This window comes from Vicia villosa, linkage group LG5 (assembly GCF_029867415.1).
Source record: "Vicia villosa cultivar HV-30 ecotype Madison, WI linkage group LG5, Vvil1.0, whole genome shotgun sequence".
Lineage (NCBI taxonomy): Eukaryota > Viridiplantae > Streptophyta > Magnoliopsida > Fabales > Fabaceae > Vicia > Vicia villosa.
The window spans coordinates 138247679-138273946 of NC_081184.1; the positions used below are offsets into that span (position 1 = coordinate 138247679).

At 32.9% G+C, this 26268-nt stretch overlaps 2 protein-coding genes across 6 annotated transcripts; one reads left to right on the forward strand and one right to left on the reverse strand.

The window, feature by feature from the left end:
* Positions 1 to 6848: 6848 nt before the first annotated feature.
* LOC131605557 (uncharacterized) lies at positions 6849 to 10557 on the reverse strand. Its single transcript, XM_058877901.1, has 6 exons — positions 9669 to 10557; positions 8336 to 9556; positions 8040 to 8258; positions 7251 to 7941; positions 7085 to 7152; positions 6849 to 6976 (listed from the first exon to the last, which is right to left on the reverse strand). Exons 1-6 carry the CDS (start codon positions 10555 to 10557, stop codon positions 6849 to 6851), a joined length of 3216 nt encoding a protein of 1071 aa, XP_058733884.1.
* Positions 10558 to 18550: 7993 nt separating this feature from the next.
* Positions 18551 to 24860, forward strand: LOC131602722 (uncharacterized). Of its 5 annotated transcripts, none has more exons than XM_058874893.1 (5): positions 18551 to 19040; positions 22730 to 22779; positions 22946 to 23023; positions 23256 to 23859; positions 23994 to 24860. In XM_058874893.1, the coding sequence occupies exons 1-5, from the start codon at positions 18885 to 18887 to the stop codon at positions 24525 to 24527; spliced, it is 1422 nt and encodes a 473-aa protein (XP_058730876.1). In that variant the 5' UTR covers positions 18551 to 18884; the 3' UTR covers positions 24528 to 24860. The 5 variants fall into 5 exon arrangements, with proteins under 5 accessions (XP_058730876.1, XP_058730877.1, XP_058730878.1 ...); XM_058874894.1 differs by having other exon boundaries at positions 22730 to 22773; XM_058874895.1 differs by lacking the exon at positions 18551 to 19040 and adding an exon at positions 19093 to 19438.
* Positions 24861 to 26268: the final 1408 nt, after the last annotated feature.

Consider the following 26268-nt stretch of genomic DNA (forward strand, 5'->3'; position numbering starts at 1 on the left):
TTTAAAAACTTGTTTTATTTAATCTTCAGAATTTCTGTTTGGATAGTAATAGTGGATGGATTGATAAGAACTTTGTAATTTTAATATTATGATATTATGTTCTACAATTGCTCTTATCTGCTGGTTTTGTAGCAGTCATTGTTTGACAGATACAATTTGTTATTGATTGGGTATGTTTTATATTTTACTTATTTATGGAAGTTATGTAATGTTAATAGGGGAATATATATGGCTAATGTTGTGGGGATGTACAAAATTGTAAAGTATTAAAGAAATTAGTTTATGTTGGGATTTTATTTTGTTATGTCTATGTACTTTTTTTTCAAAAGATTACTAGTTCAATATAATTGTTAAGAGTAGATTTGCAATAAAATATACATATGACAATCATTGTATATATGAAATACTTTAAACAGTTGAATGTTGAGGCCCAACAAAAATGTTTTGACATTGTGTGAATTTCATATATTAAATTAAATATGCATGATATGAAATGAGAATATATTTTAAGGCATTGATTAGAATTCTTACATATGATATGAGTGGGAAAAAATATATTGGACACATTTTGTTTGTTACAATTATTTTAACGTGTATTTAATACTGTTAAATAAGATGTAAATAATAATAAAAAATTAATATATGAGTTATTTAAATTATATAAAAAAACCATTACTTTTAATATGATGAGTGGATTATTTTAAAAACAATCTATTAATTATTAATTGCGTTTGTTAAAGAAACATAATAGTCAATCGTTCTACATTTCTTGGGCCATTGCAAATTTTCTTGATCAAGGCAACCCAACAATTTTCTTGGCCCATTGGTAATTAATAGGTGTAACTTCCCAACATTATGCGGAATCAAAGAGACAGCTTATGAATTTATTTTTTATTGAAAATAAAAGCAGACTCGGCAAACCAAACGCGCGGGCTATTTGAATAGTACGGTCACTTCAGATTTGCTGCATGCTATAGAAGATGACCGGAGGAAGCAAAACTTTCCACGGTTGTATATCGGACGAAGACGGCGTAGTAATCAGGTATTGCGTTTCATCGTTGCTTTAAGATTATAAATCTGATTGTTATTATTTCAAGTTCCAGTGTTGAAGCGTTATTGTTTCTAAATGGGTTGAGATGCATGTGTTTGCTAAAGGCGGTTATTTATCTGCAATTGAAAAAATTTCTTAAATCAACTTTTTAAAATTTAACTGTGATATATGCCCTCTTATGGCTATTATAGATGTATGGGTGAGGAAACATTCACGGTTGTGTCGTGTTTTTTCTGTGAAGGTTTTTGTAGATTCTCTAACTATATGGGTGTATGTTAAAAAAATACGGACCAAGAGTCATTAGGGTTTATGTGTATTTCAATCTGAATTGACAAAAACAGAGTATAGCATGTTCGATTAATGATTCTTGGGTTTTTACTGCTGTTGTGTAATCTTTTGTTCGTATTAAGACTGTGTTTCTATTAAGGATGCTTTTACATATTGTGTTTGTTCATATTCAGAATATTTGTTGATTGTTCATATTCATTTCCTGTGAAGCTTCAGCAATCTTGAATTTGTTCGTATCAAGATAATTTGTATTGAGTAATTCAAATGGTTTAATCATTTCTTTAAATTTATAAGACAAATAAGGAGCATGGAGGGTGATAGATGGATTGGTTGCTGAAACGGGGTACAATGCAGATAAGGCAAAAAAAGCTTCGAAGAAAGCGCGAAGAGTAAAAGAACATGGGAAAATACATCGGGTTGATCAAAAGGCTACGACATCAGCCCCTGCAGTTCCTCAACCGTCAAGTCATGACAACGTTGTGATTCTTGATGTAAAGGAGGAGCCAATGGAAGAAACGATTGGGGAGAAGACGATTGACAGTGTCAATGGGGATCCAGGGATGGTTTCAAAGAAAAATATGGATAATGAACGAAGTGTAGGAATTAAAGAAAAGGGAAAAAAGGCCATGCAGGCAGTTTCATCGCGGGGAACAGTCCATAAGCATATATGGAGAAAGGGAAATCAATCAAAGAAAGGGAAAGGGAAGGCGTCGACTGATATTACAGAGGAGTTGTCGAATGGGGCAAAGAAATTCACTTGGAAAACTCGCATTACAAACGGCAAAAAAAGTGCAAAAAATGTGATGGTAAGATAACACAATCTAATGCGATTCGTATTCATTTAATATAGGAAGAAAATGAAATGTATACTAAAATATCTGTGTATTTATGTAGCATTTTCCAAAGGAAATAGCTAAGAAATGCCTCCGAGTATATCAGGATGAAATTAAAGTTGTAGACGCGGCGACTCGAAAGGTGTTCAACTGCAGCCTTCATAAGGCGAGGAGGAAAGGAGTCCCAAGCACTTATGAAAGGTATATGGCTCAGGGCTAGTATGAATTAGCTAAGAGTATCAAGCTTTGCAATGGCGATACTTTAATCTGGAGCATGTTGCGGTTTTCGCCTTATGTGCATTTGATTGTGGAAAGGCGTTAGGATGGTGACTTTGTAAAAACCTGTTTTTTATAATTGCGAAGATTGAAATCAAATGTTTTTATAATTGTAAAAACCTGTATTACATGAGTGTAATCTTTATGTAGTAATGTTGAATTTTATATCAAGCATTCTACCATTACAAACAGAAACTTGATATGTGTTGTTTAACACTGTCAAATAGAAAAAAGATATAATCTATAATTTAATCATTTGGAGGCAGTTTTATTGGTCTAATAACTTGATAAAACATCCAATGAATTTAATAAAATAGTTTAAAAACGTTGAACTAAATTTATGAAGCAAACTTCTTTCAATAATGTACATTCTTTTCAAGTATGGTTGTAGATAAATATCCTGATTATATTAAATTATGGGACTGATAAAAGGGAACTGTAAAAAAAACGGTAATAATTTTACTTTTAAAAAAGTTTAATAGTTGAAGAAATTAAAAAAATTTGTAGGGCTTATTCGTTGAAAATCAAAACATAATAATTTCCTTCCCTAAATATGTAAGTCATATTAAGTAATCTTAAACGTTAAAAAATGTATCAAAAGAAATTGAAATTTAAAAATTTTATGACACGGCCCAATTAAAAATTCCAACATGTTAAGGGCCAACAATAAGTGCTTTGATATAATATCATTTTGAAATATAAATTTCATATTATCTTGATATAATATTATTTTGAAATATAAATTTCATATTATTTTGATGTTCTACATAATTAATAGTTTCTCCTTTACATTGGAAATCATGGAAATGTACCTTGACATATTAAAATGATGAATTAGTGTCGTGGGGGGGATCTAACAGAACATAATATATGGATATAGTTTTTGTTTGTCTGCAAAATATAAGTTTTTTTGTATGTTATGGATAAATATAGTGACATCTAACTTTAATGTGGTTTTTTTAATGGAAATATGAAAACTATAATTTTGTTACAATGTTGTCCTTTATGATATGAGTTCCTTTTTATTGTATTTATTAAAGAATGTATTGAAAATAGATGAAAATAGATGAGTGCCTAAACTATTGAATTTTTAAATAGATGTTTAGGAAAATATAAGAAACTATAGGAATTAATTTATGTTGTATTTTGAATAGAATAAGATTTATATTTAAAACATAAATAAGAAATTAAATAAAGTTGAAAATTCTATAGATTACAATATATGTGGACATGTTACAAAGTCTAATATTAAAAAATAATTTAAAATATTTTTGTTTTTTTGTCGTGAGAAATAAAAGGCCCATCAAGTTCCACGGCCCAACATTTAAGTGTGTGCCTATGATCATATATAGGAAGTTGTTGAAAAATGGAAATCGCTTGCTCTATTATAACCAAAAAAATTGTTGAGTATCCAAAAATAAGCATTTAGATTTTATTGGAATCGTGCGCTTGGACCTCCTATCTTAACCAATTCTATTACATTTCTATTCAACTAACCTTTCAGATACATTTGTTTCCTTTGCTATAGTATTAAATTATCGTCGTTTCGTTCAAGAAGTATAGATAAAGAAGTTGGGATCCTAACTGAAGAAACATTACTTCTCAAAAGGACGTTAGGGTTTCGTACTGGTGAGGAGCAGTTGGTCGACGTAGCAAAGAAAACTTTCGCTGGGCAATGACGTACTCTCCGCCATATGACATTCCCGATCGGTGAGTTGCATGTAGATTGAATGTATATATCGTCTAATAAATATGTAGATGTTGTTAAATCTGAACAAATGTGAATTGCATTTAGATTGAATGCTTAGATTGTCTAATAAATATGTAGATGTTGTTAAATCTGAAGAGATGTGAGTTGCATGTTCATTGTTGTTGTTTTTTTCCCCTATAATTTTTGTTGTTGCAATTTTAGGACGATCGAGCAACTTGGAATGGAGAACAATTGGGAAAGACTGAAGAGGGAGGCTGAGATTCGCAGGGTGTTGGAACTGATTCATGTTGTAGTAGAATGGAGGAAAGTTTGGGAGAGGAATAACCGTAGAAAGTGGAAGGGATGCCTTTGGAAACGCGAAAATGATTTTAAGGCAATAATGGCTGGTCTTGCAAAACGTCGCACTTCAATAGAATGGAAGGCAGCATGGCAATCAAGCAAATCTGGGGTGTACAGAAAGCGTTCTGCAAATACTGAAGCAGAAACCGAAGAACATGTAGTTGTTGGTGCCGGGAAAAGGAAAAGAATGTCGAGAAGAGAAGCACAACGAAATGTGATTGTATTGTCTTCAGATTCTGAAAGGTAAAACGTATACACTATATATGTTACTTAGATATTAATTGCTTGGCCTGTCTATTATTTTAAAAATTATGTCCGTTAATGTTTGGATGCGTTTCTGGATGAATGTTGGATGTCTCTAAGATAAAATATGATAATAAGTATGTAATAAATAATGATAAAAGTCGTGTGATTATAGTTTAAATGTTTAGATACAATAGACTTGCTATTTCGTAATTAGATATTTATTGTTTGCATGTTAGTAGTACCCTGATAGCAGGAAAAGATTTAATACATGTAATATAAAGATGATAATAATCACGTAATAAATAATGATAATAAGGCTATTGTAGTTAAAATTTTAGAAAGAATGGTTTATTGTGTTTCATCTGGATGCAGTGAAGAGAGGTATGGCAAAGAATTTAATAAGCCGGATAAGAGAAAAATCAACCAGGAAGGACCAAGTAACATTGCAAAAGAAAGGGATTCAGACAGGAAGGGAAAAGGAGTTATGGAAGAGGATGAAGATGACCACGTTTCAATATCATCCGATAGGGAAGGTTAAGTATATTTAATTTATGTTATATGTTTAAAACTATATAGAAGTGTCGTATTTGTAGATGTATATTCCGTTTTAGTATTAGATTTGGGTTAATAATAGAATAGTTTTAAATGTTTATTTGAAATACAGGCATAATGATGATTCGGTTGTAATTCAAAATGAAAAAAGTTGGATTAAGGTGGTTACAAACCCACCAGCAATGGGCATGCAAGTTCTTGTAAGTTCTTAATAAAACAAAAAGTTATGTATGATTTAAATTTAAGTGACCGAAAGTATTCCATTTGCTAATGTCTGTAATTTATAATGAATTGTAGCGAATTCCTGCTGAGGTCATAACTGGGTGTGAATTGGAAGGCAAGAATACCATTGGGCTGTATGACACGGACAGACACAGGGCCTACAATTGTGTGCTCAAGAAGAGAGAAGATAAGAATGAAATGTTTCTTTGCAGGGGGTGGTATGAGTTTGGGAAGAGCAGGACTTTCAAGAAAGGTGATGTTCTGCAATTCACCATTAGGTACCCACCTGTCGAAGAAATTCTGGTCTGTGTTGTTCGTGGGAATTAGTGAAGAATGTGTTGCTGATAGCTTATGTGTTGTTTTATAATTCTGTGACCTATTTTGGCTTTTTAAGAAAGTTTAATTTCATTTTGTTGTAAACTATTTATGGATAACCATACAGGATAGTATCAGTACTTTTTTTTTTAATTGGTAATTATAGTAGTAATTTTATATGAATGTGTGATGGATATATATATATATATATATATATATATAACTATAGTATTAATTTTAAAAGAATTAGAAAGTTGTTAACTTTAAGTTGTTCTGTCTGTTTTAGAATTTCTCTTGGTGTGTGTGATATATGTAGGCTTCTGTTTTGGATTCTCAGAATATATTAGTTCTTAACCCTTTTTTGAATTGTGTAACTTTAAAATAGATGTGAAATTTTATTAAAATAAGAAAGGAACCGTGTGGTTGTGGTTTAGAATGTATTCAAAAAACTCAGCTGATGCATTTAACAGGTTCAGTATTTGTAATTTAATACCAAGACTACAACAATCATCCACATGACAATTTGAACAACACTGCATTACAAAATGATACTAACTAAATGGATTATAATTAGACATTTTCAAAGACTTCTTTGAATACCATGTTGGTGGTAGTGTCTGCCGCTTCATTTTCTTTGTCGTGAATTAGTATCTTGAGACCGTTTTTGCTTTTCACTCTTGATATTGCAACATACAATTGACCGTGGCTGAAGACATTCCTTGGCAGATACAACCCAACATAGTCTAACGACCGACCTTGCGACTTGTTAATCGTCATTGCGTATGACACAATGATTGGAAATTGCCTTCTTGTTAATTTAAAAGGCCAGGGTGATTGTGTTGGAGAGATATCCATTCTTGGAATGTAAAATGAAGTTCCGATATTTTTATCGGAGATAATCCTTGCCTCTATAACATGGTCGGCCAATTTTGTAACAATGAGTCTTGTACCGTTGCATAACCCTTCGGATTGATCGATGTTTCTCAAGAGCATTATAGGGGTCCCAACTTTAAGTCTAATGTTGTGGAAGACCGGATGCCGTCAGGGTGTTCAAAAATTCTGTTGTCAAAGCATTAAAAGAATCGCAAGCATCGGTGTCCATTTGATCAACTGAGTCGGAGCTCAAAAAAATCTTTTCATCTCCTACATAATTTCAATCAAGGCAAAAGATTGTATCAGAATGTAAAAATATAATTTATCAGTAATTTTTTTAATTGATAAACATTTCCCAACAACGTATATTATAATTACCTGGAATCATATCTAGCGCATAACGATTTACGACATCAACTGTCTCTAAAGTTCCAGCCAATATTGCTCTACATTGAAGGTATTGGGGATCTTTGTAATTCTGAAAAAGTTAGGGTATGTTGAATCTATAATTGCCTTTATAGGTTCATCAAAATTGGATATCAACATGTCCTTTGGTATGTCAATATCTGCATATCCATCATTCGGTTCAGCCAGTTTTCCATCTCCAACATCTAAAATCCAATTTGAAAACTCTTCTAATTCTGTTGAACTTGAAGGTGTTGTGGATTGCAACAAACGCATGTTTTTTGTTAGTCTGAGAACCTTGCAGTGATCCCATATGTATGAAGAGTTGATGCTCGCGTGAATGATGTCAGAACGGCTGCCCCTTGGAATAACAGGAAGGATCTGACGAAAATCACCGCCAAGAACAACAACTTTACCACCAAAAATAGACTTGGAAGGCTTTGTGTCGGACATAAGGTCCTTAAGGGTTTTATCCCGTGCTTCAAAACAATACTTGTTAGCCATTGGAGCTTCGTCCCATATAATTAATTTGGCTGACCGAAGCAACTCGGCTCGATCAGTATTCTTTGGGATGTCACATATGGATTCCTCCAATGTTGGGATTGGAATTTTGAACATTGAATGGGTTGTTCTACCTCCTGGTAGCAAAAGAGAAGCTATACCAGATGAAGCAACAGTCAAGCAAATCTGTTTTCTCGAACGTATGCAAGACGCCAATGTCCTCCAAATGTACGTCTTTCCCGTGCCGCCATATCCGTACAGAAAAAAGACACCTCCTCTTTCGTTATTGACAGCGCCGATAATAGTGTTAAAAACAGTTCTTTGTTCATCTAATTATAATCGTAATAAACTATATGTTACGGTTTTCAACAAATGAGATACGAAAAATGGTAACAGATAAAACCCAAAAAATAAAATGCACAAATACCTGTGAGATGTTGATATAATGTATTGTATTCTTGACTTTGTTCTATGATGTCGTAGTTACGTTCATCATAAATCAACCTGTTGCCTAATTGCTGAACAACATATCCATTTGGCTGTGGCATTCCCACAAAATCGGATAAACTCTTCCTGTTCTTTTGAAGTAATTTTTCAACTTCTACCAATGTCAAATTGACCAATTCTTCATTTGACAAAATCAACTCTGCAAAAAATAATTCAATACCGTTATGGGTTGCATGCACTATATATTCTTTTTATATAGTATTGATCAATACTAACCTCTATTGTTTGCAATTCTACGTTGTTCATATAATATGCCGTCCGATAATAATTGCCATGTTTTTTTCCAAACATGTGTTGGTCTATTCAAGCTGCTTGATAGCAGCATATGAACAAAAAGTAACCTCAAATAATGCCCAGATCCCCAGTGACTTGCCTCTTCAATGGCAGCAATGTACTCCCTATCGTCACCAATAAATCCCATAGCAAAGCAAGCATCGCGGAAAGAATTACATCTTTTGTTATTAACTATTTTTATGTCTTCGTAACTCTGTGGACCTTTTACATGCGTTAACATCATTCTGAGATAATACAACTCACCCGAGCTGGGAGGAACCCATACCAATCTACCAATTGTATAACCCTTTTTCCGCGGTTTCCATTCCCTTGTTTTCTTTACATAAACAAACTTTCCAACAAACTTGCTGTATGTTAACTCCTTGGCTTCAGGATATTTTTTGTTTGCCTCAAACCAAGCAGTAAACATTGATTTCGTGACACTTGGCTTTTCCAACACGGTATCTAAGCGATCCATGTCTCTATAAAACACAGAATTCTCTCCTTCACAGTGAAAAAATAACCTCTCAACCGCGGGTTTTCTTCCATGTATGGGAAAAGAGAATATTCTCCAACATGCTTCGCAAGGAGAAACATATCTGCAATCAAGATATTGTTTAATCTCTTCGATATTTTTCTGGGCATTTTGGCTCACCTCATCATTCCTAACAACGGCAGCAGTGATTCTGCCGTAACCTTTGTTGATGTATTTAAACAAATACTTTATCGAAGAACTTCGATTGCACCACTCCATATTTATGTGACCTCGAAACTTCTTTAACAATCCTGAATTGTATGGTACAACGTGACGGTTATCAAACCGAATTCCATTCTTTAACACAGTGTGACCATTGTCTCTTCTTCGATAAATAGGGAAGCCATCTTGATCGACTATTGTTTGAGGACGGAATTCCTTTGGAAAATACTTGGAACATTTCCCATCCCTTGTACACGGTGCATTTAGGTTAAGTCTTCCGCATGGACCGTGTATCATATGTGACTTTACCAAGTTATAGAGCTCATGATCAGAATTCTCGTCAGGTATTTCAGCTGAAATTATCTTATCAATATCATCTGCATTTTGATACTTGCTGGTCGGATGAAGAAAAATTATTATGTGAGCATGTGGCAAACCCCTCTTTTGAAATTCAATGGTATACATATCTGTTAATGAAATGTCATATATTTAATATTAAATTGCAGCATCTAAATATGTCAACCCATTTAAAAGGAAAAATTTAAGTTTGGAAGAATAAAGGAAAGCAAATGTACTTACAGGCAAGGACCTTGCCCATGACAGATTTCTTGGTTAGATCGGACAGTAACTCATCAAACTTCATTTTAAATACTCGACAAATAATGTCTGGACGATCGGCCGGTTTCAAGTTTGATTGTCTGACATAACGTTGTATCTCCGGCCAGTTTGGATTACATGTAAATGTAATAAATAGGTCAGGAAAACCAACATAACTGCAAATTGCCATTCCGTCAAAATATAGTTGATCCATATATCTACGACTGCCAACATATGAAGACGGCAAAACTACTCTTTTTCCAGTGCTTGAGCCTTGTGTCACCCTGTTTGAGTTTAACTCATTCAAATTGTGATATTTTCCAACCCTTAATTTGGATTGATTTTTACGAAGCCATCTAAGTCTCTCCGATTCCAACATTGTATAACCATCAACTAAAAATTGTTGGAATAGCCTTCGAGCTCTTAACAATGTCGGTGCCTCGTTCTGTCTTGATTGTATTTGGAATGCCATCCATTCTCTTATCATTAGCCTGTTTCTCTTCGTAGCTTCTTCCCATGGAACATCGTCATATTCCAATTCACCACGACTGTTCGGTGTGGTGGAACGTACAACGCGACCGTGATCCTGATGTTTCACATTTGGCCTATATCCATCCTCACCATATGGAAAAAGCAATGGATATTGATATCCAAGATAAGAAGTATGATACTCATCAATTCTTTGAAGAGCGCCCGACTGTTTGTGCATTATGATATCTCTTTTTTCAGTTGTATCGACATCACCAACTATCAAAGCGGCAACCTCGGAAACAGTTGGCTGATTATAAATACGTCCATCAGTATTTCTGTCTGAAATAAGTCTCAATTTCAAATCTGTTACACTTCGTTGAGACAAAATATCTCTTGCCATTTGGAAAGACTGATCATGTACGTTGTGTTCGTACAACATTTAAGATAATTTTGTAACAATATCAATGTCAACGCCAGTTTTTGTTCTAAATAACATAAATTAAAAAAATCAGCCAAAAAGTCTCAACAAACAAATATGGACGTAACAAAAAATAATTGGCAAATAAATACCTCATCCCATTAATCCCGTGTTGTATTTCATGTTCAGTGTCGTAAATATAGAGCTGGGCAAATTTTGGAGTCTGTCCCGGCATGGGTAACATACTACCAATTCTATGACAGGCCTGCCCTTGAATACGAAAAGTAGGAGGACCGCCTCCGTTGTTAAAACGGTTATCCATCTTAGTACCAGGAGATGTGAATGCAAACATCATGTTATACATTCGTATGTTTTGCTGGAAATTGCGAGATTGAACCGTATCACTGTCAAATAGGAGATGTTGCAAATATTTAGGTGGCATCTTGAGAAATGGAAGTTGAATCTTTCCATTTCGACAACACATTGAAAATTTAGGAATAGATCTATTTCGATTCTTTTCCTTTCTTTCAAGATACCACATTTGCGCACCGCACTGTTGACATACAACATTAGCGTCTCCTACATCGTAGTATCCTATTAAAAAAAATTATTTGAGTATAATTTTTTTATTGTAGTATTACATTCAACTACATAGTATAATGACGCATATATGTAATAATGAATTTAACATGCACAGGGAAATGCATTACCATTTGAAGAAGTCGTTGCAGAATGCAAGTCTGTAGAGATGTTATAACCTTCATCCAGGTATTCAATATCGGAGTCCGTTTCAAAACCTGAAGCATAAAAAAAAATTGCATGTTATTTGGTAATTACAATCTGATAAGGGGTTATGAATGATAGAAGTACTTAATATTCATATACTTTCTGTACTATTGTCATCTGAATCCGAAAATAAATTGTTATTGTCCGTTTGAGGGACAGGAGATGCAGAAATCTCAGGATGATCATTTGAACCACTAACGGTGCTGTTAAATTTTTTTGTCAAATTCAAACCCAATCCGTTCGAACGATATATGATGGGTCTCCGAGATTTTAAAATCTCAACAGTTGAAGGTTGAGTTCTTGAAGAAGATGGTTGACATGTGTTAGGTGAAGATGACTTAGAAATGTTGATGGTATTCATTGTTATGGTTGATAACGGTGTTCGGAAGGACGAAGATTGTTTGACGGTAATTGGAGAGAAGAAAAAGTCATTATCTTTGTTTGTTAAATTCAGACCCAATCTGTTTGAAGGTTGGGGACTTGAAGAAGATGGTTGAAAGTGGTTAGGTGAATATGATGATGAAATGTTGATGGTATTCATAGTTATGGTTGATAAAGGTGTTCGGAACGACGAAGATTGTTGGACGGAAGATGGAGAGAAGAAACACTCATTCTCTTTGTTTGCTCTCTTCAACCGCTTTGCCTTCTTCTGCCTGAGGACATTCATTCTATTAAACCTTGCCTTAGCAGCTTTCATTTTGTTGATCTGACGTAAAAAAAATAAATTCTCATCATCCATATTAAAATCCATTGATGGATTACCAAACTCTATTTAATATGTTTATGAGCATCTGCAGTATTCTAAGTGTAATATATAAATGACATGTTGTTAATCAAGATTCATTTAATGTTAACGAAATGATTAAGGGGAAGAGCATGCTTTAACAAAATAGCCACGCCATCAATGAATAGCAAGCATGGAAAAACTAAATGTCATTATTAATACGTAACACTATTATTTTAGCGTGCAGTTATTAACATTAACCCTAAATGACATCACTGACAGCTATTTAATTTATTTTGCTACATTATAAAACAAAGGAATACCAATAGTTATGAAGAAGGTGAACACATTATTGTATTAAGATGTATAATACGTTATTCTCTTAAATATATATATTATTTGACATTTTAGTTACATGGGTCTACCAAAAGTTGCGTATAGCACAAAACATAAACTACATATTAATAATTATCCTTTGATCGCGCTTTTAGGGCAAATTTACATATAAATTAATACGAAAAGTTACGTATCAAGGTAGCTCCTCAAAAAATTATTTGTTGCAAAAAAGTGTTTGATAGTGTGTTTTTATATATGCGACATGTTACTGTATATTTATAAAAGCGACTTGTTAGTGTATTTTTATATATGGGAATTTTTATTCTAAACCCAAAAACATTTATGCAAAAATTATTATTTGAGCTTATAAAATAAATTCATGACAATAATCTTGTAACAGAATTAAACTATATTAAGAAGACACTCAAAATCTCCTATTATTTTTCATACATGCATGTGTTAATAAGCATATTGTCCAACGTGCTTTGATTATTTTTTCAGGCGGTATATATTAGACAACATTTGCAAATAATCACGGTGTTGAAAATAATAGAAGCAATATAATAAACCCTTGATAAGCATATATTATCCAAAATGGGGTGGTCTTAGGGAATACCAAGTTTAAAAGGAACATACTTTTACAATAAAATCTGAATATCCAAATATTAAACAAAAATTTAAAACATAAAATTGAAAATGAACATCATGCTTAAAAAAAGTGCTCTATAAATCATCGACGTATCAGTCGGTTGCTTCTATCTTCACTTTTTTTAGGGGTTTGGTACCCGAGTACTGTGTAGCTCCGACAAACTCACATTCATTTTCACCGTCTGGTGCACTTGATGACTTCGCCTTTGTTGGGGTGACTATACTGTTAATTTCGGGTTCATTTTCTCCACATGCCAAAAGTGAATGCTACAGGATAATAAAAATGTATTATATTTAATTAACAGCGTGTTAAATAATTAATGTATTAAACTCTAAGAATGCAATGTTTAGCTAAATGATTGAGGAGTTTGATATGTACTTACAGCGGAAAAATCAACGGTATCTTCCTTTCTTGGATCCTTACCAGTAATGTTGAAAGTCTGGAAAAAAAATGGAGAAATTAGGAATTAATTTCATTAATAGCCGAACAGTTATGGAAAAACTTAGATAAAATATATCAGTGACTACCAAGGTATCTGTTGGTGTTTTTGGTTCATTGACTACAATGTCTTTAGTTTGCTCATCTTGCTGTTTGATGTAGTTTTCTAAAATCTGATCAATAGAAGATGCATCTGTTAAAAGCTTCTGAACGGATCCTTGATTGAAGTTTGGCTGCACTTTAACTCTAAAAGCAATTCTCTTTTTCAAAAGTACTTCAAGTTCGTCTGGATAGACCATAGGATCATCTTCACCATTCTGTAAAGGAAGCATGGAAAATTGATTATGCCGGAATTAGATTCGAAATTAAAATATGAAAACATCTATTATAATCACATAAGGTAAATTTTTATTCATAATTAAAAACCTCTATCATGGATTTGCGCATATCGTCGGCTGTTTTTCCAATGATATTAACACAATCGGTATCCCAAAATACAAAGCGGAACTTGGATTCTCCATCAATTACATGAATCTCAACCTTGGAGACTGCAAAAAAGTAAAAGTGAATAAGGTTATTAAAAATCCATTCATGAATTTCTGGTTATAAAAAGATCACTTTATTTACCCTGAGAATCCTTAATGATTGCATGAGTTAGAACAATGACTATTGCTCCACAGTTTGAATCGTCATTATAGTAATTTAAAAACTTGGTTCCGTAAGTGTCCCACAGCGTGCAAGTTACAATGTTCCCACTACAAAATATAAATATCCATCAAAATGTCAAAAGGACATCAAAATAAGAATACTGTATGAAAGTATTATCGAAATAAACCTCAAATCTTTCAATTTAAAAGAAATGACAATCTTTTTTCCTCTAGTCTTGGATTGACAGTTTTCAATCTCATCAACCACACCTATGATATCTAAATATGAACAGAATTTAACAATAAATTATTACAGAGATTTAATATGTATTAAGCAACTCATAATATGTATTCAAACATAATATCTTTGGCATACCTTGAAGTCTGTCCATCTTACACCCTCCCGCGAGTATATCGGAGAAATCTTTAAAGAAATATTTCTCAGATGGAATGTTGTTAAGGTCAACTGGTTTAACAATTGTACCGCTCAAGAAAACAAATTTTTTTGGATGATCGCACAGCTTCCACTGGAAATCATTTTCATAAACATTTCCATTATTTATGACGCAGGTCATATCCTCTTTCAGCAGCTGCTTCCACTTTGAAGTATGGTCACCACGGACCAAGGCTTGAATACGATCTCCCTAAATAAAAAAACAACAAACAGAACAATATTATATAAGCTGCTAGCGGAAAAAAATATACAGAACATGAAAAAGAAACCCATAATATCACAAAGAACCATAAAATAAAGATTCAACCTTTGAATCAATCAACACCATCTCAAGATGCTCGACACCTTTACTATTTACGACAGTCCAGAGATCGTTGATACGGATAGCAAGGCGCCATGTTTCTTTAGAATCATCAACATCACGTATGAAATCGGTTCTGCGAGACATTGAAGTTGAAAGAAAGAAATTCGTAATCTTTAGGGTTGAAGATGGAGCAAGAGATATGTTTGGGGAGGGTTTCTACGGATGACATTGATATAGAGGAAGTATAAGAAATCGAAGGGGCAATAGTTGGAAGGATTCATTGGAAGTTGTTAAAAATTGATTTCAGAAGTTGGAAAGGATCAAAATTGGCGCATGGGATATTGGACCAAATGGTTGAGTATTGGAGGCAGCAGCTTATGTGATGATTGTGTCTGCAGCATAAAATACGTAAAAACATAAAAAATAATTAATGAAAATACTTAATACATAATGACAGATTCAATTTAATTGTAATGACAGTTTTATCCTTAAAATGAAAGTAATCTATGGATTAATATGGGATTAGGATGTAATTAACAGAGGCATTACTTTTCTTAGTATAGTATTGATCTATGGATTAATATGGGATTAGGATGTAAGAGGCATTACTTTTCTTAGTATAGTATTGATGCTAAAATAATTAGATTAAATTTAGTTAATAATTATTAGGTCTAATTATAATTTTGATCTATATCTTAGTTGGTTTACGAAAGTAATTTTTTATTTGGAATAATTTTGGTTGTCTCTCATATTTTTACATTTCAAATTAATAATTTATTCATTTTTAAATGACACAATGGTTATGAAATGTGACAAATCATTTTATGAAATTATGTAAAATTTGAAAGATGAACCATATAAATGACACATCATTAAAAATGGACACGATGTTTATATTTAGTATAAAAATATTTATATTTAATATAAAATATGAAAAATAAACCAAAATTATTTAAATTTAAAATTTTAATATTAATTCTATGAATAAAATAAAATAAATGAGGAACAATGTAACTGAACCTAAATATTATTATCAAACACTAAATACTAGTAAAATACTAGTATCAAAACTGAAATTCAATCCCCATGCATTCAATTCAATGATATATTTTTTTAAGATCAATTAGTGATTTTAATTAAAAAAGTTTGAATTTGAACACTCGAGTTACCTATTACATTTTCTATTTAAAATTTCGATTTTATTTTAGCTTAATTACAGTTTTAATTATCTTATTTTCTCTTATTCACGAAATTAGCCCTTCTATTTTAAATTTAAACAGTTTTGGTCCCCCTATTTTATATTTAAATAGTTTTGATCCCTTTTCATACTTTTGCACTTAAAATTAACAATATTTACATTTTTTTAAATGACAAATTACTTGTAAAATAGGGCAAATCATCGTATATAAACATATTATTAAACTTTGTAGATAAAAATATAAGTTAAAAAATAAAAAATCTCATCGATTTTCTTTGTAAAAACATAAGAGGAGATCTAAAACTGTTTAAATTTAAAATAGGGAGACCAAAACTATTTGAATTTAAAATTGGGAGACTAATTTCGTGAATCAGATAAAATAGTGGAACAAAAACGGTAATTTAGCCTTTTATTTTTGTATGATATTTATAAATGTGTTCACATTTGATAAAGATGCTTTTGTGAAAAATTATCCTACCTCTATTTTGTTTATTCATTTTTCTTAATCTATATTAAATATTTACACATATATATTTTTTCTATTTTTTTAAATAAAAATAAGCAAATAATTGGCGAACAAATGAATTAATATTATAATTATATAAATATATAAAAATTCCAAACACATATTTAATATTTTTAGTTATAATTATAATTTTCCTATTTTATATTGTTTCCGAAATCAAATTTCTATTTCATATTTAATTTTTTGGGTCTATTTATTAGATTTTTCACTAAAAGTTGATAGTATGACAATTTTTTAATGAAGTATTATATATTTTTATCTTTAAAGCTTTTTAAATTTTTTGATCGCATTCTCACATTTTTACAATGAAAATTTATGCCATATATACATACAATTAATTAAAATGATTATTTAATTAAAAAGATTAAAAAAATAAAGGCTTAATTGCAGTTTAGGTCCCTCTATTTTTATTTTTTTTGAGTTTTGATCCCCTTATTTTAAAATCCTGTTTTTTGATCCCTTTATTTCATTTTTTTTTGAAATTTTAGTCCCCTTTCAATTTTAGGTCCAATTTCAATGACATGTCAATCAATTTAATGATGTGTCATTGCCACATGTGCATAAATGAATTACATGTCATTTTTTATTATTTTTATTAGTAACTTAAAAGTAATTTTTATTTTATTAATAATATAAATATTTATAATATTTTAAAAATTGATTTATATTGCTTTATTTTGTTTTTTTGGAATAATAATTTTTATAATTATATTGGTTTTTCAGAAGTGATTGAAATATAAATGCGTAGAATTAAAATACGTTGTTTAAAGGGGTCGAACCCCTGACTAATAATGGGTAGCAAGCAAAAATGAACAGCTCAACCATGTGAGCCAAATTGTATTATTGTTTTATACTGTCAACAAGGTAATATAACTACTATGAATTTTTGATTTTGATTTTAATGATTTTTGTACAAATCAATTCTTAAAATAGAAAAAGAGAAGACCTGTTCAATATAATTTTTTACAAAAACGGCATTGAAGTGAGAAATTAAAACTACTTGTTTGATAAAGAAATAATTAATTTTTTCTTTTCTCAAAACTAGTATTCAATAATTGATTTGAAAAGAAATACAAACCAAAATCAAATAATTGTTGAATAACATCTCGGTGACCAGAACCAGCAGTGAAACAGTTTGGTTTGTATGGTAAGTGTTCCTTTTACGCCTTCTACTAGTCTCACTAGTCTCATGTCACGGGTTCTAATCATTGTGGACACAATTTTTATTCAGCATATTTCTATCATTATAAATAAAAAACAATATAAATATAATTATAAAAAATAGTTATTCTAAAAAAATTAAATAAATCATTATAAATTTATAATAATATATTTTAGTTTTTTATTTTTATGTTTATTTAAAATAATATAATAATTTATTATTTTTATTTAAAATAATATAATAATTTATTATTAATAAAATAAAAATTATTTATAAGTTATTAATAAAAATAATTAAAAAAATGACATATAATCAATTTATGTACCCGTGGCAATGACACATCATTAAATTGATTGACATGTCATTGAAATTGAATCTAATATTGGAAGGGGGACTAAAATTCCGAAAAAAATGAAATAGAGGGATCAAAAAATCGGATTTTAAAATGAGGGGACTAAAACTCAAAAAATATGAAAATAGAGGGACCAAAACTGCAATTAAGCCAAAAATAAAACACATCGCTTTACTCAGATTCGTTAGATTTATATACAGCATTAAATGCATCCAGATCCAACAGTTCTAAATCCGCATATGTTTCAAAACACACATCACCCATTTTCCATTGGTTAAAACCGCGCAAAAAACAATAATGAAAGAATCTATAGAGCCAAAAGCACCAAGGACCAAAATGGTCATTTCACAAAATATAAAAAACTAACAAACCAAATACGTACGAAAATGCAAATACACATTTGTACTGGTACATTACAATATTCTCCATCATCGTAGTCCATATTTTTGTCCCTTGTTCATTTCTTTATTTCAATTTCAAACCTTTTCCTCTCCCTTCCATCACATGGATTCTTTCAACCCCTATACCCTCTTACGCAACCACAAAATTAAAATCAAAACCACTTTTTTTATTGTTACACAAATGAAGAAATCACATTTCCCCTGAATTTTCCCATCTCTTAACTTTTTAGGTCAATCGGAGAAACCTTTCACCCCGGGTGCGTAGGATTAGGAACTTACAAAACAAAACCGTGTTGTATTTGTTTTAATCTGGACCGTACACGTGTACGCAGATGGGAGCGGAAGTGATTGTAACAAACTGGGGCACTTGGGAGGAGCTCCTCCTTGGCGGAGCTGTTCTCCGCCACGGAACTCGAGATTGGACGGTGGTTGCCGCTGAGCTCCGAGCCCGTACACTTTCTCTTTCTCCATACGCTATCACACCAGAGGTAAATATTAATTAAATAATAATCCACTATTTTTTTATTATCTTGTAAAGTCAATTTAAAATTTATTTAATATTGGTTCAATTTTTTAAACGGTTACTGCATTATTAAATGGTCTTGATTGACAACTCATTGAACTCATTCCATTTCTTAATTAATTAACATATGATTATTTTAGTAACTGTAATTTATTACATTTAAATAAAAAATAAAATAAATGTATGGTGTCTATAATACATAGGGTAATGTTTTAGACTTTAGACCCACAGTCTGACTGTAACCGTAGAATGTGACCTAAAAATAATAAATAATGAAAAGTGCCTGCATAGTTAAAGCTATGCATAATGATGCATGGAACAAAAAGACTTGTATTTAGAGAACGTGTTTTGGTTATGAATTGGGTATGGGTAGTATTCACGTGGTGCCAATTGTTTTGGTGCATTACTTTATTCAATATGTTATATGCTTATTGTCGTTGAGGTGGTTTATTATATTATGTAGTATTATTTTGTTCAATTTTGGTGGGTGATTATTTATGACTGATACGGGTGTTTACTGTTTAATGTAACGACTAATCCTCCCTGTTGTAACTTGTAAGCTCATGGTTAGCAAAGTTAGGTAATACAGTATTGTTATCATGAAAGAAAGATATCTAGCCGGAATTTGTGACATGGTATTAGCTTAATTTCAATACGTGTTTTTTGGTCTGGTTTCGTGGGATTTCAGTTTGCATGATATCAGTTTCTTGGTCTTGATCTTAGTTCTCGTACTTGTGATCTTTGCGGTTTTGTTTCTCCTGGTGTTTGTGAGTGAATTCTCATCATATGTGTGACCTGTTTCTGTTAGCTACTCTGTTTTCTGTTGCAACCTTGTGTCTGTTGCGTTTGCAGATCTTCAGATTCCCTCTGTTCTGTTCCGTGCTTTCTGTGCTTGTTTTCTTGGTCTCGCTTCTACTTGCAGTACTTAGGTTCTTGCTTGCTTTAGAAATTTGAAGGTCTATTTGTTATGTTCAAAGTCTTGTTTGTCCGAAGGTCCATGCTCATTCGGCTCTTGATTTAGGAAATTTCCCCCCTGCTTGGCCATTTACTTGTTGCTCGTGGTTTGTTGGACACCTTTTCCCTTTTTGGCCTTTATTTGCTGCACGCGGGTTGTTGGAATTACCTCTGATGGCCTTTCTTTGCTGCATGTGGATTGTTCGGATTGTTGTTGAGTATTTGTTCTTGTTCTTGGTATTTGCAAGTTCGTGGTTTCAGAAAAGGAAAGAAACAATCTTTGTGTCCGCTTCATCGCCAATTCTTGGATTCTCGATACTATTAATTCTCACATGATCAATATTTTGCGCTTTTTTTCAACTGCTAAAAAATGTGGAATTATTTGAAGCGGACTTACAACCAAGTTAATATAACCAAACATTTACAGTTGGCGGAGATAGTCGATTAAAAACAAGGTAATCTATCTATTCAAGAGTATTATTTGATTTTCTAAATTTGTAGACCGAGCGCTCTGCCATTTTACACGATGAAGTTCCCAAGACTTCACTCACGGTTTTCCAAGAAGTCTAAAACACCAATGAGTGGGATCAATTTCTCCTGAAACTTTGCCCAAAGTTTGAGACTATAAGAGGTACTTCGCTGAACCGGAACTCTGTCTCATCTTTGGATACCTGTGTTTGGGAACTTCTAAGGGAGGAACGTCTACTTATCCAAGGAACCGTGTTTAATGATGTTGCCCTTCCAAAACTTATGACGGTTGCTTATGTTGTCCAAAGTAGTGGTAAAGGTTGTAATATAAGGCTGTATCATTATCATTTATGACTGTCCCCTGCGACCGAAACAGTGGCTGGTGCAGGCATTCCATGCTACGAGCTCGACGACTTTTCCACTCAAAATTGTGCATCTGATGGTGGCGCTCTACAGCCTGAACTGATTCATCTAATGGTACCTTCAGCCTTGGGCATTCAGGATAAATCATCTTATATATCTCATCCATAGCTTCTTGATTCTAGTGCATCAATAATTCGTTGTGTTCTTTTGAATAGTTGCACTACATACATTCTTACCATGGTACTAAAAAATTTCAAATTGCGGTCCCTATCACTAATGTTGGTGGCATAAACTTGGACTTTTGGAATGTATTTGCATTGCTTCACTTGTTTCCAACTTATTGTCTATTGGTCAATTAGTGGAAAATATTTTTTCTCGGGCTAGTTGTCTTGTGTAGTATCAAGTGTCAGAGAAGGTGACCGCGAAAGGGCTTAAGGTGGACATACTATTTTCTCTTCAGTTTATTTCTTATCATTTCTCTTTTGCTTGCAATGGCGTTTTGATTATGTATGAATATTGACATCGAAAATTGGGCCAGCCAAATTCTAGTATTTTCTTTCATTTATTTAAGACTGCAAAGCGAAAGAATTGTCACTTGATGTGACCCACACTTTGCTTCTTCAATCATTTTTTCCATCTAGATCCTGGGTTGAAGCGATGTCTATATTATATTTGTTTTCTTGATCAACCGCTTCCTATTTATGGTTCTTGACCTTGATTCTCCTTTTTCCATATTTTTAAGACTCTTCAAAATTTGGTTAGCGTTACATATTTTTAGGTGTGTATGCTTTGTTCACTTACCTTCTATTGAAAGATGTATGCTTGGAGCTCAACCTATGCTCATTTATGAGTTATAGTAATTTTAACAAAGGTTTTTTGTGTTACGATATTACCAACCATCGCTACCGTAATTCAAGATGTGAGCTTTGATAATCAATTTATGTGTTCTTGTATTTCTTCAGATGCTAATGACATGTCTATTCTTCTAGAATGTCCTATTTCTCAATCTATATTATAAACCATGCCATGTATATGTCATACATCCCAGACAATAGGCTCCCACTGTTCTGCTTGAGGTTAATATGCAATGTTTCTTGGTTCTTCATTGATCTCATCGAAGAGTGAGAAGCAAGCAAGAGTTTCAAATCTTCTACTGAATCGGAGTATTGTGTCATGTCTGCTTGTTCTGAGATAACTTAGCGTTGTGGCCTTTATGGTAGAACTTGGATTTCCTCAAACAGAGCAAATGTCTCTTTATGCCGGCAATACAAGTACTGTTTGAATTGTTGCAAAACTTGTTTTTCATAATCGCACCAAACATATTTAAGTGAATTGCCATTCTATTAGGGAGGCCCGTGATAATCATGTCATTCAGTTGTAGGTTGCGAATATTCTTACCAAGACGGTTCCTTTTCTGTGCCATTAGCTTCTTGTTATCAAATTGATGCTAGTTGACTAGCCGCATCAATTTGAGGGGAGATGTTAATCCGGGGTTAATTGTTTACTATTACATGTTAGTCAAACCTTTAAACAATTTAGTTTCCTTTATTTAGGTAAGCAAAATTAAGCAATACAATATTAGTAATTATAAGTTGTAAATTTTATAATTACTCATGCACGTATTATTTATAGTCGAGAAGGAATGAAAGAGAGGCGGTAAGCCAGGATTTGGGACTCCTTGTTACTTACATCGATGAGTTGGCCAAGTGGCAACTCTTATCCTTCTTTATCTCAAACTAAATCTTTATTTAGTTGACGTGTCATGGACCCGGAACCTTCTTATTGGGTTTACTTTGTTCCTAATTTAGGGATATGCATGCTTTTTCAATCGATGAATCTAATTTTGACAGTGAATTATCATTTTTACAGGTCTGTAAAGCCAAATACGAAGACTTGCAACAGCGCTATTCAGGGTGCACGTAATTAGAATTGTTTCTTCTCATTTTGTTTTGTTTAAATTTTCCCGACATGGCAGCACATTTTTTTTTTTTTAGTTTAGGTTTTATGAGATACCCTCCTAAGACAATATAGCACTTGTATAGTAAGTATATCTCATTGTATTATATGATATGATGGCACTCTTAGGGCTTGGTTTGAGGAGCTTAAGAAGAGAAGGGTAGCAGAGCTTAAGAAAGCTTTGGAACAATCCGAAGATTCAATTGGGTTAGTTGCATAACTATCTTCCTATTTAAGCTGAGATACAAGTAGTCTCAATTTCTTCTGGTTTTGTATGGAATGAATTGTCCACTAAATCTTTAGTTTGCACACACCAGATACTTTTTTTTTCTTCTTTTTTGATCGGCAAATGTTAGTAATTAGTTGTCAGAAGACTTCTATGCTCCGCTGTTGGATTGCCATTGTTTTGGGTATAGTTTACTCTATATCATTGTTTCAGGTCTCTTGAATCGATGCTTGAATCTCTCAAGGCCGACAAGAATGAGAAAAAAGATGATTGTCGTGTTGACAACGACACAGTTGGACCAGAATTAGACGTTCCTTTGCAAAAATTGGAGAGAGTTGAATCTTCCACTAAAGAAGTGTCGAAGGATGGACTATCTGCAGGGAGTTTCACACATCAAACCGAGACAAACTGGTCGCATGAATGCCAGGTTCCTGCAATGTCTTCTGAAGACATGGAGATTAGCCCTGAAGTTTCAGGGTCTATTGAAAATGATAAAATTTTGAATGTAGATAAGTTGACACATACTGTGTATGAAGGACAGGGAGGGTGTTGTAAAAAACGGAGAGGAAAGAGAAAGAGAAAGGATTGCGGCAAAAATATTAATGAAGTGAGTGTAAAAGAAAGTGACTTTTCAATTGATATGTCCCGGTTTAAAGAAAGTTCTACCAGCAATTGTGGCGAGGTTGTCAAATCTTCTGGTATAACCGAGGAGAATGCTAACTTGAAAAGGGATGAAGTGAAAGATATGACAGAGATTTTAGATTCTGTTTTGGAAATCAAAGGTGCTTCTGCCTTCTGTCGCAAGCATGATAGCCAGGTACGTGTGAGAGATCATGTCCTATTCTTTTATATTATTCCTACTTTTGAAATTGTTTATCAGTGGTAAGTAGAGATTTGGTGCAAGGAATGACAAATGATATGATTTGTTATGCACAATTTTTTCCATGGCAGAAGCGAGCAAGGTATAGGCAGTTAATTCGAAGACACATGGACTTTGATGCTATAAGGTCAAGAATTAGCAACAAAACTATTAATACAATGATGGAGCTTTTCAGAGATATGCTTCTACTGGCCAACAATGCTTTGATCTTTTACTCCAAGAACACTCGTCAATATAAATCTGCTCTACTAATGAGAGACGTTGTCACCCAAAAACTGAAGGAGAATGTCAAGTTTTTCAACAGGAGTGTTGTTAATATTAATGTATCGAATTCTATGAAATTACCTGATCACGATCCATCTGTGAAAGTTGAAACCGTTCACCCTGGTGACAAAAAGATCGTGGTTGCAAAGGCAGGTGGTGGGAGCAATCCCACGTCTGGGATTTCACGCGGAGACAAGAAGCCTAGTAGGGGTAGTAAAGAGGATTCCCCATCTTCAGTAAAATTGTTACACATCAAGAAAGGTTTTGGTGGACCTAAAAAACTTGAACCTGCGACTCCGCTAAAGGAAATGAAGGAAAAGAAAAGAAGGAGAACTAAGTAATGATGCCAAAGATTTGGCTCTCAGACATTCAATGTAGGAAATGCAGATGGAACAACATATTCTATTCATGTGATTTCGGGTCTTAACTTAGCGTCCCACTTTTCTGTTAGACTTTCATGCAACCATAAGGAATTTGGACAAGTTACTTGAAACATGTTTTGTGAAAATAGTTGTAGATTACAGCAACTACTAATCTAGCTAGGCAAGTTTACTAGTAAAGTAGGTAGTTTTACATATGTTAGTGAATCTTTTCTAGTTTGTAAATGTGTTTTTTTTTTCTTTCAAACACAAGGAATATAACTTTATAAAATGGAGAAAGGTGATAACGCAGCATATTAGCCCATTGTGCCATTATTGATAGTATTCTACTATCTTTATGGGGCGTACACGGATTAAGCTTAACCCCTTATCTAATACTATGTTCAAACTTCAATGGAATAAAGGTGGTAAAACGGGTCGGGCTGTTTTATTCACCGTTTTTTTAGGATGGACTGAGGTTTTTTGGCTTGATATCTTAAGTTGGCTTGTCCTATCTAACCTGCTTTAAAAAGCTAGTCGAGGTGGGGTGGATTTTTCCTACGGATTTTTTGTTAAAACTTTTTTATTTTTTTAGTTATAATTAAAACAACTTTAACTAAAAAAACAACTATATTCTTTTAGGATTATGTTGATTGAATTGTATTCTAAATTATTATGCAGACAGATTAAATTATAATTGTAACGTATTTTCTATATGTGTTTATTGAAAAAGTTTGAAATAAAAGAAATTGTATGGCATGCAGAATTATTAAGTTGTTAACACATTAACTCACATGTTTTCTTTAGAAATGAATGTTGGCTTTAAGAAAATGAAGGATTTGATTAGTGTATACGTGTGACAAATTTAAGATTTAACTATTAAGAAATCAGTTAATATAAGAGTCTATACGATGTAAAAAGTGAAAAAGCCATGTTTATATTTTATGCACTATTATTTTACGCATTGCGATGTTTTAGAGAAGCTATTATTTTACACATTGCAGATGCTAAGTTTTCTTGGTTAGAGAAGCTGTATAACGACAACGTGGATATAACTGAAGACTCGGACGCAGATGATCTTTGGGTTGGCTACCACGGGGAGTGTGCCTTGAGGTGATTCTTCCTATTCTTGGTTGACACGTCCATGTCTGTGGAAAAAAGTGCAACATACGTGGATGTGGATTACCTCAAGTATTTTATCGACTTGGAGGCCATTCGCAAGTGGAATTGGAGGCCGCATGCTTGGTATACCTGTACTCCAAGTTGAGTGAATATTCTCGTTGGATGACAAAGCAAATGACACATACTTATGCTTCCTACTTACGGTAATATCCAAATCCCACTATTAAGTTAAAATCAAATTTTTTCACACTTGTTACTATTTTTTCTTATTCGTTTCTAGGGATGGTTCATTGCCCACTATCACGGATTTCACGACTTTGATTGTGTGGAAATGTATATTGATGATCATCCACGTGCTTGCATGTATCACATGCGTAAAGGAAATGATGTTATAGTGTTGTTTCGTGTGTATATTAACCAGACTCAGCATGATGATGTCGTCGTCATACACTACTCACCGAGACACTATTCCATTCGACCATATTTCATTATACTCCGGATGGCTGACATGTGGGACAGTGTATGCGTCAGTTTGGGTACGTAGAGATCATTCCTAGGCCCCCTCCAGGATGCTCCTATAGGCATTGCCTGCAGATAGCTA

What these genes read in the sequence shown, in the direction of transcription:
- LOC131605557 (XM_058877901.1), bottom strand. Translation starts at nt 10,557, where the DNA reads ATGGCAAGAGATATTTTGTCTCAACGAAGTGTAACAGATTTGAAATTG. An exon ending in TAGAATTGCAAACAATAGAG is followed by an intron (nt 8,259 to 8,335) that starts GTTAGTATTGAT and finishes TATTTTTTGCAG; the next exon opens with AGTTGATTTTGTCAAATGAA. An exon ending in ATTATATCAACATCTCACAG is followed by an intron (nt 7,942 to 8,039) that starts GTATTTGTGCAT and finishes GATTATAATTAG; the next exon opens with ATGAACAAAGAACTGTTTTT.
- LOC131602722 (XM_058874893.1), top strand. Translation starts at nt 18,885, where the DNA reads ATGGGAGCGGAAGTGATTGTAACAAACTGGGGCACTTGGGAGGAGCTC. An exon ending in CATACGCTATCACACCAGAG is followed by an intron (nt 19,041 to 22,729) that starts GTAAATATTAAT and finishes TCATTTTTACAG; the next exon opens with GTCTGTAAAGCCAAATACGA. An exon ending in GTCGCAAGCATGATAGCCAG is followed by an intron (nt 23,860 to 23,993) that starts GTACGTGTGAGA and finishes TTTCCATGGCAG; the next exon opens with AAGCGAGCAAGGTATAGGCA.